The sequence below is a fragment of the Odocoileus virginianus genome, chromosome 27, assembly GCF_023699985.2.
Source record: "Odocoileus virginianus isolate 20LAN1187 ecotype Illinois chromosome 27, Ovbor_1.2, whole genome shotgun sequence".
NCBI classification, from domain to species: domain Eukaryota; kingdom Metazoa; phylum Chordata; class Mammalia; order Artiodactyla; family Cervidae; genus Odocoileus; species Odocoileus virginianus.
This window is the reverse complement of record NC_069700.1, coordinates 21986597-22005044: the sequence shown is the minus strand read 5'-3', so window position 1 is coordinate 22005044 and position 18448 is coordinate 21986597. Positions and strand designations below refer to the sequence as shown.

At 37.0% G+C, this 18448-nt stretch overlaps 1 protein-coding gene and 1 long non-coding RNA gene across 2 annotated transcripts in view; one reads left to right on the top strand and one right to left on the bottom strand.

Moving 5' to 3' along the window:
• Nucleotides 1-6239: 6239 nt before the first annotated feature.
• MMUT (methylmalonyl-CoA mutase) overlaps nt 6240-18448 on the bottom strand; it is a 33294-nt gene continuing 21085 nt past the window's right edge. Inside the window, exons 9-13 of the mRNA XM_020894226.2 lie at nt 18059-18174; nt 16350-16481; nt 14830-14977; nt 11970-12137; nt 6240-6714 (exon numbers count right to left, since the gene is read on the bottom strand). Of these exons, the coding sequence (XP_020749885.2) occupies nt 6586-6714; nt 11970-12137; nt 14830-14977; nt 16350-16481; nt 18059-18174 (693 nt within the window). The 3' untranslated portion in view covers nt 6240-6585. The remainder of the gene's footprint in view (nt 6715-11969; nt 12138-14829; nt 14978-16349; nt 16482-18058; nt 18175-18448) is intronic.
• LOC139031423 (uncharacterized) lies at nt 11056-18174 on the top strand. Its single transcript, XR_011483886.1, has 2 exons — nt 11056-11390; nt 17954-18174. It is a non-coding gene; the product is annotated as an uncharacterized lncRNA (long non-coding RNA).

The window sequence follows — 18448 nt, the reverse complement described above, 5'->3', positions numbered from 1 at the left end:
GCAAGAATATGGCTTGGGAATTCCCTGGTGGTCCAGTGATTAAGACTCTGCGCTTTCTCTGCTCCAAGCCTGAGTTTGTTCTCTGGTGGAGACCAAGACTGAATTTGAAAAAAAAAAAAGACGTGCCTCAATTTTCCTTTCTTCTCTGTCCACCCCCCATTGTACTACTCACACAAATACCCATTTTACCTCTTAGTTTCTTTATAATCTCTCCCAGATCAAAATGCATGTGTGTAAAAACATCTACTATGAATTGTCAGCACGTCTCCCAGAATTATTTACAGTTATTCTCAGTTCCTACTGGAATTAAGGATATGGCCTACTTTTATAGGCATTTCTAGCACTACTAAGCATGCAAGAAAGTGTATTTGGGGGTGGTATCTTTGAAATCATACTAGTTGATTATTTCTTCTCTTGGTCTACAAATTAATTGTCCAACTGAATAGTGACTTTGATGAGAGTCAGAAATTTTGTGTTCTCACACAGATGACGTGAGACCTCCTTGACACCATGTAGTTACAATCTTCCTATGAGTTCGTCTCCTGCAAACTGGCCACCAGCTCCTTGAGAAGTGCCACATCATATGAACACATTATTTTTATTTCCAAGGGCTAGAAGTGAGGCTAGCATAAAGTATAATAATTACTATAGAAAACATTCATTCGTCTTTCATTATAAGCTGCACAGTTCAAAGCAGATTTACATGCATTATCTCATTTAATCCTTAAGACAAACATTTGACATGGGCTCTGCCATTATCGCCCCTTCAAGGTGGAAAACAGCAATACCAAGTGTGCAGGACTATGAAAACTCAAGACTACAAAGTAAAAGCCTCTCTCTGGAGTGGGGTAGTGGCACAGCCCATGCAGAATTAGCAGTGGTCTTCTCAGTCAATGCTTTTAGAAACAAATATAATGTTCGACTGAATATCAGACTTTTGAGGATTGACCACAAGATAGCAGAGTAGAAAGATGTGAGCTGACTCCTTACAAAAACACCAAAATCACAACTAACTGCTAAACAACCATCAACAACAACAAAAACCTGCTGGAACCTACCAAAAAAGATACCCTACATCCAAAGACGAAGAAGAAGCCACAAGACAATAGGGGGGTGCGGTCACGGTCAAATGAATAGTAGGCTTTTATCAGATGTATTGGCAATTTTGAAGAATATTTTTAGAGGTATTGATGCCTTGAACCAAAGCACATGTTATAGGCAAAAACAGCCATCTGCTTAGTGTCCTTCAAAACTTATTGTCCAAGTAACCACTTAATCTGACAGAAAATTGTCACTAGCATTGTTCTGATGACCATATGGTCTAATGAGAATGAGAAAACTAAAGGAGACTAATAGGACAGACTGTTTGAAGTAAAGATAGACCAGAAAATCTGAGAATATCATCACTGTTACTCTACTACAAGCTTGAGGCTATTTTAGTGCTTGATTATTTCATGAAAATCTTGCACATTTTTATTTTCTAAAAGTAATACCACATTAGAACTTGACAACTGAGAGTCAATCAATAGAAGCATACATTACATAAATTCACAGCATTTATCTAAATTGATATTTTGTCCATGATCTCAGAATCAAAATGATATTAGAATAATCCTGAGAGAAGTTATTAAATTCTTCTTTTCTCTTTTTTAAAGGAATCTGTATACTGTGTTGTGTGTGAATTCTCTTATTATCATCACTCTCCATTCTCATGGTAAATAGTAACAGAAGGTCAATATAACAATAAGAGGTTTAAATGCAGAGGGAGGAAACAGTTCATGAAGAATTAGTAACTTAAAATGAGTCAGTGTGAATTAGGGATGGATTTATTGAATAGAATTCAATAATAATCTCATATTCAAGGTCATATTCTAGCTTCTACTAATGAACTAATTATGTTAGCACAAATGCAGCACAGTTCATGAACGATCACCAACATTTAGTTTTATCACAGATCTCAGTCACCAAGGATGACATTAGGTGTATCTAAATAGATTATCAAAGAGATTTTCTGAGAGTGTTTATAGCACCTATGGGTTGCCAGAATGGGCATCATTTCAAATATTGTTTCAGAGAGATAGAATAATCCTGAACTTAGGGAGACACCTACAGGCACAGTTGAAAAAATAAAATAAAAAGGAGGATCTGAGAGTCAGAAAACAACATTTAATCAGGAAAACCAAAATAATCTTCTTTGAAAATACTTTTGAATGCTGAAAACATTTTTTTATAATAAGCACAAATTAGACAAGAATATCTTAGCAATAAATGTGTATATATATATTATCTCTCAACTTCAGGCTAGTTATAAAAATCAAACTTTGTCAATGGTCTAAAGCACGGTCCATAATTGTTGGAAATGGGTCAGGATTTATCAATTGGTAGAAATAACACTAGTTGCTGTCATCATTGTTATCATCATCTTCATCATTTTTACTGAGTGTCTATCAAATAAAAACAAGTTTATTTAGATATTCATCACTTTGTTAAGTTTTTTCCCCTTATTTAAAATAAAAATACTTCTGGTAGAACAAACATGGTCTATGCTAGCACATTTATGCCTTAACATAGACTCCCCTGGTGGCTCAGTCAGTAAAGAATCCACCAGCAATGCAGGAGACACGGGTTCAATCCCTAGGTTGGGAAAATTCTCTGCAGGAGGAAAAGGCAACCCACTCCAGTATTCTTGCCTGGGAAATCCCATGGAGAGGAGTCTGGTGGGCAACAGTTCATGGGATCACAAAGAGTTGAATATGACTTACCAACTAAATCACCAACCACCAGGACCTGTTTTTAAAAAAGGATTGTTTAATAGCATAAAGTGGATGGGAATTTACAGATACTAGTGGAGGATGGTGGTTACATCTGACATAGTCTTGTCTGTGAATATAGATCTAGAACTGTTATCAACCCTCCCCACTACCTCCATTACAAAACTCCCCACTCTCTGAAACAGAAATCAGAGGGGGAATTCATCCTTTTTTCATGTTACTTTACCTCTCCTGCTTCCATGCAGGTTTTGCTCAGAAAGTATGCCTCTTCAAACCTCTCCTCCACTTCTGATATTACTACTATAATATTTATATAACACAAATTTCCATTAAATTGCAGGGAAAGGATTTCAACATCATTCTAAAGCCCAACACACTTCCAAAGAAAGAAAAGCTTCTAAAGCTCTGATATTGACCAAAAAATGATTAGAAAACAAATCCTGTAATTCAACCTTTTCCTAATGGTGACATTAGGGCTATGTATCCAGTTGTAAAATCACTGCACATTTTAAAAAGGGTCCACAAAAGAACAACTAAAATGAGTGATGGAACAGCAAATTCCACACAGCAAATACCTAAGGATCGAGAGCCTACTTTTTTTTTTTAGATAAAAGTCAGATTCTGTCAATTCAGTCTTCCAATATAAGATCATAGCCTCTCCATCTTTTCCATCTCTGAACAGCACCTAAGCAGATAAGCTTAGATACTTAGAATTTCTCTAGTATATTATTGCAACAGTCTCTTAACTCTTATCTCCAGTCTTGCCTCCATTAAAAAGGCATCTTTCACACAGCTGTTATGCTAAAACTCAAATCTCATCAGATTATTTCCCTGGTAAAAATCCTTATATGATTATCTTTATCTTCAGGATAAAGTCTGAATCCCTTAACTGTACAAGCCTCTATATGAGATCAGCCCCTGCCTACCTTCCCAGTTTCATGCCTTAGCGTTCATTCCTTTTAAAATAATAACCCTAACATTTATAAAACATGCCAGATACCAGGGCTGTCCTAAGTATTTTTAATGGTGGTAAACACATACCACATAAGCACTTCCCAGGTGGCACTGGTGTTAAAGATCCCACCTGTCAATGTGGGTTTGATCCCTGGGCTGAGAAGATCTTTTGGAGGAGGGCATGGCAACCCACTCTAGTATTCCTAGAATACTGGTATTCTCCATGCGTGGAGAATCCCATGGACAGAGGAGCCTGGTGGGCTACAGTCCATAGGGTCACAAAGAGTTGGACATGACTGAAGCGACTTAGCATGCAGTACACATACACAGTATAAAGTCTACCATGCTAACCATTTTTAAGCATATATTTCTGTGGCTTTAAATACATTTATATTGTGCAATTATCACCATAATTCATTTCTGGAACTTTTTTATCTTTCCTAACTGAACCCATTAAACATTAATTCCCCATTTCCTGCTCTCTCCAGGCCCTAGCAAGCACCATTCTACTTTCTGGCTCTATGCATTTGACTATTCTAGGTATAATAGCTCATATAAGTGAAATTGAGCTTCCGAGGTGGTGCTAGTGGTAAAGAACCTGCCTGCCAATGCAGGAGATATAAGAGACACAGGTTCAATCCCTGGGTCGGGAAGATCCCTTGGAAGAGGGCATGGCAACCCATTCCAGTGTTCTTGCCTGGAGAATCCCACAGACAGCGGAGCCTAGCAGGCTATAGTTCACAGAGTCGCAAAGATTTGGACATGACCGAAGTGATTTAGCATGCATGCATACACAGTGAAATCATTCAATATTTGTCCTTTTGTCACTGAGGTATTTCATTTAGCATAATGTTTTCAAGATTAATCTGTCATGTGTCAGAATTTCCTTTTTAAGCCTGAATAATATTCTCTTATATGTATTTATTACATTTGCTTATTCATTCATCTGTCAGTGGTCACTTGGGTTGCTTCCACCTTTTGGCTACTGTAAATAATGCTGCCATGAACCTTAATACACACATATTAATGTACAAGTATCTATTTGAGTCTCTGCTTTGAATTCTTTTAGATATATACCCAGAAGTAGAATGCTGGGCAATATGGTAATTCTGTTAAATTTTTTTGAGCACTGTCATCTTCGATGGTGGTGGTTAGTTGCTAAGCCATGTTCAACTCTTAGCAACTCCATAGACTATAGCCCAACAGGCTCCTCTGTTCATGGGATTCTCCAGGCAAAAATGCTGGAGTGATTTGCCATTTCCTCCTCAATAGTAGCTGCATGATTGTGCATCGCCACCAGCAGTGTCAAAGGGCTCTGTGATAGTTAATTTTATATGTCAACTTAATGGGGTATCCAGATTAAACATTATTTCTAGGTGTGTCTGTGACTGTGTTTCTAGATAAGATTAGCATTTGAATTAGTGGACTTGGCAAAGTAGACTGCCTTCCCCAATGTGAGTGAGCACCATGAAATCTGTTGAGGGCCTGAACAAAAACAAAAGGTAGAATAAGAAGGAATTCACCACTTTTTTCCCATCTCACTAATTTGAGCTGAGACATTGCATCTTCTCTGGCCCTTGGACTGAGATTTACACCATGGGCTTACTTAGTTCTCAAACCTTCAGACTCAGACTGGATCATATCACTGCCTTTTCAGATATATACACAATAGCCCTTCTACACTCCTAGCTCATATCATCATTCTGGAGGAAGCCATGCTAAGAGCCTAAGAACTTTCATTTTAGGGACTACTTATGAAGATCCACTCTCCTGGGTCTTAAGCCAAGCCCAGAAATAACAGGGTCACATGTTCATGTCTAAGATGAAAGCAAAGTCACCTGAAGGATTTCTGCCATTTCTTTCCTGTCTCCCCATTCCAACTTCGGGTCTGACTTAATACCTGTATCAAAGTAATTCTGGTAGAATTTGGCTGAGGACCACAATCATAATATAGTCCCTTCATAAACACTCCTACTATTTTTTCCAAGATAGGCATAATTATTTTATTTACATATGGATTATATCTTCTAGTGTTTAAGTCAATTAAACCAAAATTAAAGAATAGGACTAGTCAAGGCTATGGTTTTTCCAGTAGTCATGTATGGATGTGAGAGTTGGACTATAAGGAAAGCTGAGCGCCAAAGAATTTATGCTTTCGAACTGTGATGTTGGAGAAGACTCTTGAGAGTCCCTTGGACTGCAAGGAGATCCATCCAGTCCATCCTAAAGGAGATAAGTCCTGGGTGTTCACCGGAAGGATTGATGTTGAAACTGAAACTCCAATACTTTGGCCACCTGATGCCAAGAGCTGACTCATTTGAAAAGACCCTGATGCTGGGAAAGATTGAGGGCAGGAGGAGAAGGGGACGACAGAGGATGAGATGGTTGGATGGCATCACCACTCTGGGAGTTGGTGATGGACAGGAAGGCCTGGTGTGCTGCAGTCCATGGGGTCACAAAGAGTCAGACATGACTGAGCGACTGAACTGAACTGAAAGAATAGAACTAGTCAAATTGCTTTAGGCATTGTTTAATTCTTAAAACAGAAAGTAAACAGATTTACAAGAAATATTTCAAAGAAATATCACAATTGTTAAAAATAATACCTTTCTCTCGAGTTTCTGACAAAGTACTTAGCATGTATTATAGAGAGTTTTTAAGGATAATTTTAATTTTTAAAATTAAAATTAAAGTGAAACTATACACACACACATAGGATGACAGCATTCTTATAAGTCGGGTATTTTAATGTAAAGCTTTCAGGAAAGTACATATTAGGTGTTGAATAATTTGAAGACATGGCCTCTTTGATCATTACTGAAAGAATAGATTAGAAAAAAGCTAACCCCAAAACAGGATGTTATATAGACTGTTGCTTCTTTTCCAAACACTTCTCAATATCATCAAGCACCTGAACGGCAGCCTTTGGAATTCGAGTCCCAGGACCAAATACACTGGAAACACCAACTTCAAACAGAAATTCATAATCCTGTTGAAAGAATTTATTTTATTAATAGAAGAGACAATATTTCTATTTCAAGAAAGTGAAACAAAAGGACAATGAATGCTGTCCTTTCTTCTTTATCCTCAGTGCCGCAAACTTTCTCATCTGGTACACTACTGGCATTTGGGGCTAAAAAATTCCTCCATGACTGGGCCTGCCCCAACCCTAACCCTTACACTCCAAGACATTAAAAGAATAAAAGATCTGTTTCACCCTAGATAATATACATGTTTCGACGCTGTTCTCTTGAAACATCCCACCCTCACCTTCTCCCACAGAGTCCACAAGTCTGTTCTATACATCTGAGTCTCTTTTTCTGTTTTGCATATAGGGTTATCGTTACTGGGAGGGGGGACCGGGATGGGGAATACATGTAAATCCATGGCGAATTCATTTCAATGTATGACAAAAACCACTGCAATGCTGTAAAGTAATTAGCCTCCAACTAATAAAAATAAATGAACCCCCCCCCCAAAAAAAAAGAATAAAAGACATTCTGCCCATTTCCCAAATACCTCAGTGTATTGTTTGTGCTGGGAAGCTGTATGGTCCACCAGCTGAGAACTTCTGGACCCTAAACCATATTACCTTACCTAAATTTTTACTATTTGCCATTATTTGTGTTAAATTTAGTATCACATTATAGGTTCAGATTTACAAGGCTATTTATTTCTTCCAAGGCGCTTTGTCTGCAGTTAGTGAACGGCAGTACTTTGAACCTGGCTTCATGCTGGAATTAGATTTTCTATAAATGAAAATTGTTGTTGTTGCTCAGTCACTTAGCTGTGTCTGACTCTGTGTGACCCCACGGACTGCAGCACGACAGGCTTCCCTATCCTTCACTATCTCCTGGAGTTTGCTCAAACTCATGTTAACTCATTTGAAAAAAATTCTCTGTTGTTGTTGCTGCCGTTTGTTAGTTTGTTTTAAACACAAAGTTTGAGTGAAAAGATTCCCAGGCACAAATATTGTTCCAGGCTTTAGATTGTTTTAACATCAGTGTATTTGGAGCTATATCAAGTTTAGGACATGCTTTAAAGCCCTAATCCTCATTCACTAGGGTGATCATATTTCCAGGACATCCTGGCTTGTGCTTACTATTGCAATACCTTTTTTTTTCATGAGTCTTTTTTTTTTTTTAAGGTATAACTGACATTAGTTTCAGGTGTACAACCTAATGATTCAATATGTGTATACACTGTAAGATGATCACCATGGTAGATATAGTTAACATCTATTACCTTAAATAAGTAAAAAAATTTTGTGTGTGCACATGTGAGTTTAGAACTTTTAAGATTTACTGAAAACCGTGTAACACTTTGAGCTCTTGGTAACTCTCTTAGTTACTTAGTACTTGAGGATTTCCCTGGTGGCTCAGTGGTAAAGAATCCCTCTGCCAATGCAGGAGACTTGGGTTCAGTCCCTGGGTTGGGAAGGTCTCCTGGAGAAGGAAATGGCAACCCACTCCAGTATTCCTGCCTGAGATCTCATGGACAGAGGAGCCTGGAAGTCTACAGCCAAGGGGCAGCACAAGAATCGGACACTGCCCAGCACCCAAACAACAACAGTGTCCTCAGTCCTTGGTCTCTAAGCCACTCCTCAGCTACGTAGTTACTCACTACTCTCTTAGTAACTTTCAAATATGCAGTACAGTACTAGTAACCATGGTCACCACACTGTACATATATTCCCAGAATTCATTTGTTTTATAACTGAAAGCCTGTACCTTTTGGCCCCCTTTGCTCATTTCACCTACCCTCTGCCCGCTGCCTCAAGCAACCACCAACCTGTTCTTTCACGTATAAGTAAGATCATGCCATATTTGCATCTCTCTTGACTTTTTTCACTTAGCATAAAGCCCTCAGGGTCCACCCATGTTGTCATAAATGGCAAGGAGTTTTTTTATGGCTGAATAATATTCCTCTGTGGATGTGTGTATGTCACATTTTCTTTGTCCATCCATGTCCATGATGGACATTTAGGTTATTTCCATGTCTTGGCTATTGTAAATAACGCTGCTATGAACATGGGAGGGGGCGAATATATCTTTTCAGGCTAGTGTTTTTGTTTTCTTCAGATAAATATCCAGCATTAGAATTGCTGGATCATATATAGCTCTATTTTTAACTTTTTGAAAAATCTCTGTACTGTTCACCATAGTGGTTGCACCAATTTACATTCCCACCAACAGTGCATAAGAGTTCCCTTTTCTACATATCCTCAACAACACCTGTTAATTCTTGTCTTTTCGATGACAGCTATTCTAACAGATATGAGGTGATATCTCAACGTGGTTTTGATTTGCACATCCTTGATAATTAGTAATGTTGAGTATCTTTTCATGTACCTGTTGACCATTTGTCCTCTTTGAAAAAATGTCTATTCAGATCTTCTGCCCAGTTTTTAATTGAATTGTTTGTTTTTGCAGCACCCTTTTCAGTAGTATCCATTTTTCATTCTCAAAACTGATCACATGAGATGATAAATTACATGGTCGTGCTAATTATCCCCCAACTACTTCTTTTCTGTCTCTATTATCTCCTTGTAATACTCTTGTAACACCATATTCTGTAGCGGCACTTTACATATACTATTGCTATAAGCTCCACAATGGCAATGGTTAAATCATTTTGATTAACAGCCATACATTAGTGCTCTCTAATTTAAAAGCTAAGAGACTTTCAGCTGAATAATAGCATCATTTTATATATTTACTGAAAACAAGTAATGAGAAAAATGCATGGGTGTTAACTGATATCATTATATTAAAAAAGATGCCCATATTAACACACAAGTGTGTCATTATAAAAAATGATCCTTCATCTTTAAACTCATGAGGAAAAAGCACAGTAAACACCCACAGATGTTCTAGGTAATTTAAATATCCAGGGACTTCTATGATATATATGTCTTGAAAATGTCAGCCCCTTGTATGACAGGCCTGCATTTCTTCTCAGTTTGTTTTTTTTTTAACACCAAGAACATTCTGTATTGGAGTATAACCAAAACGAATGTTGTGATAGTTTCAGATGAATAGCAAAGGGACTCAGCCATGCATATACATATATCCATTCTCCCCCAAACCCCCTACCATCCTGGCTGGCATAAATTGAAAAATGCCACTACTTTGTATTGCCTAATTATTTTGGGTCTTACATTCTAATATAATGCCTAAGAGCTTAGGTATTAATATTATGGGCTCTAAAACCACAATACAGATAGAAGTGTTCCATAGTCAGACAGTAATAAAGAATTAAAACCCTTTATATTCTCAAATAATAAACTATACTTATCAAAATAAGAGGCAAATGTGCTAACAAAAACAGTTTTGTGTTGACTAATAAATAAAAATTAAATAGTCACTCAGTCGTATCTGATGAGCCACCAGGCTCGTCTGTCCACGGAATTCTCAAGGCAAGAATACTGGAGTGGTAGGCATTCTCTTCTCCAAGGGATCTTCCCCAGCAGGCACTAAGCCTGGGTCTCCTGCACTGCAGACGGATTCTTTACCATCTGAGCTGCCAGGGAACGAAACCACTCTTGTGTTGACTATAGCACAGTAAGTATTGCACTGTTAGAAAGAAGTGGTATACAGCTTGGTTGCCTGTCCCACACTATAACCAACCTCACAAGCTCATACATATGCATTTTCTCATTTCATAAGTAGCGTATACATTCATTATTTTATATTCTGAATTGTAACAGAAGGAGAAAAACTGTAGACATGGGCACAAAATCACATTTCACTGACAGGTTCCTGCTATATAGCAGTGGGGCCTTTGTAGTACATACGGTCATATACTTAGGAGCAATCTCATATACAGTTCTTGTAACTCAATATTTTTTCCATTCTCAGTAAAAATACAATTTGATATTATTAAAAACTGGATTGGAAATAGACCCAGGTTATATCTTAACTATTTTAACTGATCGGTAAGGTCATATATCTGGGTCAGGAAGATCTCCTGGAAAAGGGATAGGCTACCCGCTCCAGTATTCACAGGCTTCCCAGGTGACTCAGATGGTGACTAATCTACCTGCAATGCGGGAGACCTGGGTTCAACCCCTGGGTTGGGAAGATCCCCGGAAGGAGGGCATGGCAACTCACTCTAGTATTCTTGCCTGGAGAATCCCATGGACCGAGGAGTCTGGCGGGCTACAGTCCATGGGTCACAAAGAGTCAGGACACGACTAGCGACTAAGCACACACGGCACAAGGTCATACATGGACAGCGTCCCTGTCTCCTTAATAAATTAATTATTGTTACCTAGCATTCATTTATCTTTTCCTAAGAGGATCCACATTCTTGTTCTAGAATCCACATCTCCATTTAGCCATAATTTTCAGGACAGGCTGATTCCATTTATGTCTGAATTAGGTGTCTTTGGCTATCAGAAAACTATATTCCAATTGAATTAGCTTCATTAAAAAGGGGCTTTTATAGGGCCATGTAATTGATACAGTGCTAAGTTAGGGCAGCATTCAGGGATGGGGATATGGAGGAAATGAACAAGGTAGCAACTCTGAAGCAACAGAAGCAAGTGCTATGGACTGATCAACTGAAGGACTGACTTCACTGCCAGGACGAGGGGTGTTCGCACTTTTCCGGGGGAGCACTGATAGCCTCACTGTGTGTTCACCATTCTTCTCTATTCCAGTTGTGAGTTTTATTACTTTTAGCCTTTCCTTTTCCATCAGTGCTTACTGAATATGAAGAAGACAGATCTCTATCTGGGTGACTAATTTGGAGGGAGGCAACTCTCTCATAGAAGCATTATATATTATTAAATTATGCATACTGAGGGCTTCCCAGGTGATGCTAGTGGTGATGAACCCACCTGCCAATGCAGGTAGACCTAAGAGACACAAGTTCAATCCCTGGGTTGGGAAGATTCCCTGGAGGAGGTAATGGCAACCACTCCAATGTTCTTGCCTAGAGAATCCCATAGATAGAGGATAGACTACAGTCCATGGGGTCGCAAAGAGTTGGACACGACTGAAGCAACTGAGCATGCATGCATGCATAGTGAATTATAATATAGTCTAAACAGAAAACAACATTGACCACTTTTGTAGAATTTACTTAGTAGAAGCACTAGGAAATAACTTGGTTCTAATTTGATTCGAACTCTGCAACACATTTTTTGAGAAAATATACAGTAAATTAAATAATTACATACAAACTACTGTTACTCAGCAGTCCCAGTACAGTACTAGAAAACGTAGGAGATGAAAATACCTGCGGAGGTATCACTCCCCCACACATGACAAGAATATCTGGCCGTCCAAGGGCGTTGAGTTCCTTGATGAGCTCAGGAACTAGGGTCTTGTGCCCAGCGGCGAGGGTGCTCACACCCACAGTGTGCACATCTGCATCCACAGCCTGCTGGGCCACCTCCCGGGGAGTCTGAACAGTTACAAAGTAAAGACGCAAATCATCAATACCAAAAAGTGTTTCTAAAGTGTTATAACTACTTCAGCCGACAGTCCAAAATTTTTCTCATTAAAAATCTTGATGTGAACATAACTTCATATTTCACCATTCTCAAATATCACCTCATCCAATTGTAATAAACACCAGTGCTGTGTCTGCTTCTAGCTCTACCATCTATCAATTAAATTTAAGTTATATCAAGATGAAGTTCCCCACAAAATCTTTAAGATAAAGTTGGGATATAAGCAAAATATATTATCTCTTCATTATAATTTTTTAAAAAATACATCTGTTGTCTTCATTACCAACATTAACTGAAAGGTAACATGTGATAGGATCTATAAAGAATTAAAGACTGAACTTAAAATGCAACATAAAAAAGTGAACCTTAGGATTAAAAACCTTAGTCCACACAAGATGGTGGACTACAGAGCACCAGGACCTTGTTCTCCCATGGAAATGAACGGTAATATATGGAGCAAAACAGGGCTTCCGTGGTGGCTCAGATAGTAAAAGAATCTGCCTGCAATGCAGGAGACGCACATTCAATCCCTGGGTCAGGAAGATCTCCTGGAGAAGGGAATGGCTACACACTCTGATTTTTGCCCGGAGAATTCCATGGACAGTGGAGAGCCTGGCAAGCTATAGTCCATGGTATCAAAAAGAGTCAGACACATCTGAGTGACTAACAATCTCACTTTCACTTCACGGAGCAAAATAACAGGAGCACTGTAGAAACTAGTTAAGGGGCTACAGCATCCAGGGAAGTGTATAAACAAGAGAAGGGATGGTTCAGGTGAGGCCATGTCTCTCATTTTTTATCTTAGTTTACTACTAGGATATAAAGTTATAAAGGATGTTTTCAAACATTCACTTATGAATTAACAAAGATCACATCTCCTTTGTTATGAGTCCATAACATTGCTTTGATAATGTACATGAATTTAAATCATTTCATATTAAAAAAAGTACCTTCATGTCTCTCATGGTAAATATAATGTAAATCAAGACAGCTAGGAAAGATAAGGCCATCTGAGAAACCACTGGAAAATTATAAGCAGAAAAAATACTGTAAAAACTTGTGAATTTTCTTGGAGTTTGGCAAGATTTTAAGACTCAAAATTTTAGTGCAAAAACAAAGGATTCTATACTCATTAATTCTATTTTCCAGTAGTCATGTATGGATGTGAGAGTTGGACTATAATGAAAGCTGAGTGCCAAAGAATTGATGCTTTTGAACTGTGGTGTTGGAGAAGACTCTTGAGAGTCCCTTGGACTGCAAGGAGATCCATCCAGTCCATCCTAAAGGAGATCAGTCCTGGGTGTTCACTGGAAGGGCTGATACTGAAGCTGAAACTCCAATACTTTGGCCACCTGATGTGAAGAGCTGACTCATTTGAAAAGACCCTGATGCTGGGAAAGATTGAGGGCAGGAGGAGAAGGGGACGACAGAGGATGAGATGGTTGGATGGCATCACCGACTCAACGGACATGAGTTTGAGTAAACTCCAGGAGTTGGTGATGGACAGGGAGGCCTGGCGTGCTGTGGTTCATGGGGTCACAAAGAGTCGGACACGACTGAGCGACTGAACTAAACTGATATTCATCAATGGAACCACATTTAAGAAGATCCCAAGGAAAGTCATGTAACATATTGGTAAAACCTTGAGTCTGTGAAAAATATTAACATGAAATTAAAACCTTTTAAAAATGTGCATATTCTTGCTATTGATTTCTTAAAGATAAGGCATTTAATTTAAGCATGATTTGTTATTCACATCATCCATGCTACCAAAATTTATCAGATTAAAACTCCATTTGAATAATTCAGTTCCATGCCTTATGTTTATATAAGTCAAACTGGAAATTATCAAATATTGCAACTTTAAAAATATCAAATCTAATATTTTTATTAAATCAGTCATCAGAGTACTGCATGATTGTACCTTCAGCCACAGATAACTATAACTATTTTTTATCATTATTTTTTAAAATGATGCAGAATTACGATAACAAAGCTGATGGTACCAAAAGACAAATTATATTTTTAGAGATGGTATTTGATGGGGAAATGAACTTTCAGTTATTTGTAAAATTTCTTTAGGTTCCAACGGCTGACAACAATTTTTTAAAATTCTTTTGTTTTATGAAAAAACATTTCCCAAAAGCTAACCACTAAATATTTGCATTATATTTGGTCACTATTTAAAATAAGCAAATAAACTACAGCAAAGGGATAGCAAAGTGTGAGTAAGAAACTAGAATGGAAAAGTATTCAACTTAGAAGACTGAAAGCAAACTAAATACATTGTATACAATTTATTTAATATGAATATATTTAAGATTCTTAACAAAACTCACATTAATGTGTCAGACTCTAAACACATTTACATATTCATCTACCTATAATACAGTTTAAGGACACATATCCAGAAGTCTGGGCTAACTCTTTATCGTAAGAATTTTTTCTAGCTTTTGTGAGTAACATCTTAAAACCCCAAATGGGAAACTCTAATGGAAGACTCAATACAGGCTGGGCCTCGTGAGTAAGGTTTACTTCTTCCCCAGTAAAAATTCAGGGAATACTCTTTAGTCTTCATTTCAGTTGACCTATCTGCAGCAGGTAACAACAGTATTTGAAATTCCTCCCAACAGTTTTCAATACCTGGAAAAGAGGACCAATATCCACATCAAAACCAAGATCAGCAAATCCTGTAGCAATAACTTTTGCTCCTCTGTCATGTCCATCTTGTCCCATTTTTGCCACAAGAAGACGAGGTCTGCGACCTTCACGTTCCATGAACTTCTCAACCCTAAGGAACATTTTAAAATATATTTTAAGGCTTAAGAGTCCTAAAAAAAAAAGAAAAGACAGTTTAGTGTTAGCAGGTGTGAGTATCACTTCTAGAAAGAAACCTTCAGGACAAGAAGTCAGTAAAGAAATAGCATCACAGACCTTCAAGATTATGATGTTATAGAAGAGTTATATTTAAGGGGCTAGCAAATAAAAATGAGAATGAAGGCATTAGATACCAAAAATTAAATAAAATATAACAGTTATACATTAATTGCCCAAAGGTAAGATCTAAAACTATAATTTACCTGCAGCAAATCTTTCAAGTTTATATAAAAGCACCTAATCTGTTTATTCATATTTTATTAATATCTTTGTTTTACATCAAGAACTCAATTAAAGCCTGAATATGTTTACCATCTCCCACCCTAGAAGAGAATTTGAAAGACGGTAAGCCTGTAACACTGAGAACATCACAGTGAAGCAAGATGAGAAAACAACAACTTTACAACTTCTTAAGACAGTCTCCAGAGTACAATATGCAGAAATAGTAAAATATTAACTAAAAAATGCCTTTAGAACTATTTGTACATATTCTTGACTCACTAACTGTTTTGGACTGTCCATATCTCACTTACCATTCACAAGTGTGAACTCCTCCAAGTGGCCTCAATGTGATATCTTATGATAATGTATTATCAAAATAGTTGCTTGCTTAAGTCAATAAATGTACATCCCAGATGAAAAAGTACTAAGAAACAAATTTACTTTTGTTAAAAGAAAAAAACACATGCCATTTTGATGACTTTCACCTTGGGTCTTTTGATATTTATCTCATATATGAGTAGTGACGTAATTGTGGAAAATTTATTACAGAGGTTGAGAAAACCAATCATCAGGAAGCTACTACTCACACTACAGAAACATGGTCAATTTATAGTAATTCATATTTCCAACTCATGTTGGACTGTGTTACTTACTGTCAGTTCAGTAATGACTGATTTTAACTTATTCATAGAGGGCAACCAAATATTTACTTTCAAATAGGAAAAGCAAAGATTTTATAATTATTTGAGTGATTAAACAATGTAAATAAAAGTTAAGCAAATACAAAAGTGTACCATCTTAAGGATATTGAAATCTAAGTCCCTGGAGGATGTGAAGCAATATCAACATTAGTTAAACATTTGTTTTAAGTGAGAAACTCCTAAAGGGGAGTGTGGTCAAAGTTCAAAATATTATTTTAGTAAAGCTACAGATTAAGGAGGAAAGTATAAGTCAAATATGAATATTTTCCAGTGGTATGTGAGAAAATTAAGCCCACAGTAGATACATGAGGACCATGTTAACAGAAAAGATGGCATTCTGGTTTAAGAAATCTCACACATTACCTTTTGATAGCAAATGATATCTCTTTACTTTCTCCAAATTCCTGGCGATAGGCTCCACTCACCATACGATCATTAGCTTTATGTTCACCAAATACCTTTTTCAGGGCATCTGTGATTTCTCCAACTGTACATCTAAAATATTAAATGGAGGTTCTGACAACATCACTATTTGGGATATAATATTTATCTTAATATTCAATATACTTAGACATATTTTATTACCACTGTCAAAAACCTAAATCTAAATGTTCTTTACTGCATTCATGACTGCATCTTTCCTCAGAATACTTCTGAAAAAAAATACTCTGGATACCTTTATACAATGTGATCTCTTTTCAACATTTGTCAACTGAAAAATGACCAAATGACTTAAAAACTACTAATAGACAAGTATCTAAAGGTTACTGAGCAATTCACTGCTTAGCAATATAAATGGGCAAAGAGCAATATTCCCAATATTTGTTTGACAAAAGTAAATCTTTTATTAATAGCATATTCCATTTTTGTTTATTAATTCATTCAACATGTACTGAATACCTAATATGGGACAAGCACTGGTAAGTGCTAAAGATATAGTGGTAAATACAACCAAAAACAAAAACCTACTCTTGCAGAGCATATCATCCAGTCAGAGTATACACACAGTACACTAACAAACAAATAAATAAAATAATTTCATATGGTAATAAGTACTATGAAGACATTAAAATAGGCAAAATAGAATGAGGTGCTTAAGAAAGCTGTTTTAAAGCAGTTGAAGACAAGAAGATACAGCCTTTGAACTAAGATCTAAATGATGCGAAAGAGAAACTCAAGGGAACTTAACAGGGAAAAGTGTTTGAAAAAGGAAATGCTAAATGCAATGACTCTGAGAAGTAGGAAAATATATGTTATGTGCTAAAAACAGAAAGAAGGAAACTGGGGACACTAATAAGGGAAGCAGGATAAGACAAGGTCAGAGAAGCAGGCAAGAGTCACATTCAGCTGTCTTACAAGCCATAGTAAGATAAGGTTTTAATTTAAAAGGAATGGGAGACCACTGAAGGATTTTAAGCAGAGAAGTCATCTTATTTCTTTTAAGAAATTAAAACTGAAAAACAAACAAGTTACACACTATTCATTCTATCCCTTCAGCAGCTGAAACAACTTAAAAGTTCATTAATTATATTAATTATATTAAGCAATAAAAAATAAAAGCAAAACCAGTTTCTTTAGTGACATCACCATATATTGGGAGAAAAGATTTTGCAGGGTCACTTGCTTTTCTGCATGTTCTGTAAGGCAAAGGACTAACTGCCTTTATTCTAGACTAACTTTTCAAAGATGTCTACATAGTACACAGCTCAGGAAGAGAGAGATACTGTCCACCTTTGACAAAGCGCAGGTTTGCTTATTGTGAGCATAATAATGTCTTCCTATACTTGAAAGAACATCAAATTTGAACCTGTAAATCAGTGACATAGGTTTATTACAAGAGCTTCAAATGTCCTGAGCCACAGGGAAATACAGCTATACTCCATGCAAAATGGATGAATGTTTTTAAAACACAAATATTTAAGAAAAAAAAAAACAATTAATTTTGGTTTCCAACTATTTTCTTTTAGGTTCACATGGTTTATAGAGTCAATCTCTTATTTAAGACTGATTCTGAAAAGCTAAACTGGTCAACTTTTGGTATTTGGAAAACTTCAAACTTACATATCCTTTACCTTGCTCGAGTTGCATCTACAGCAAGAGCGAGAATATTCCCATCTCCACTGGCAGCACATGCAGTCAGAGCATCGAGACACCGTTCAGCCAAAGCCTGATCCCTAGTGGATTTGATCTTACAGAAACAGGTAAGGAAGGGGACAGTTTGTGTAATTAGAAAATAAAACAGAGATCAGATTATACCTACACACACACACACACACACACACGCGCGCGCGCGCACACACACACACATATACACATACATATACACACACATGTATCATATGGAAACTGTTTCAAAATCCTAACTTTAAAAGCAAAAGAAAAAAAAAGAGAGAGAGAGAGAGACAACATGTATCCTACATTTGGTATTCATTTCATATTCACTCCCTCAACGTTTAAGAACT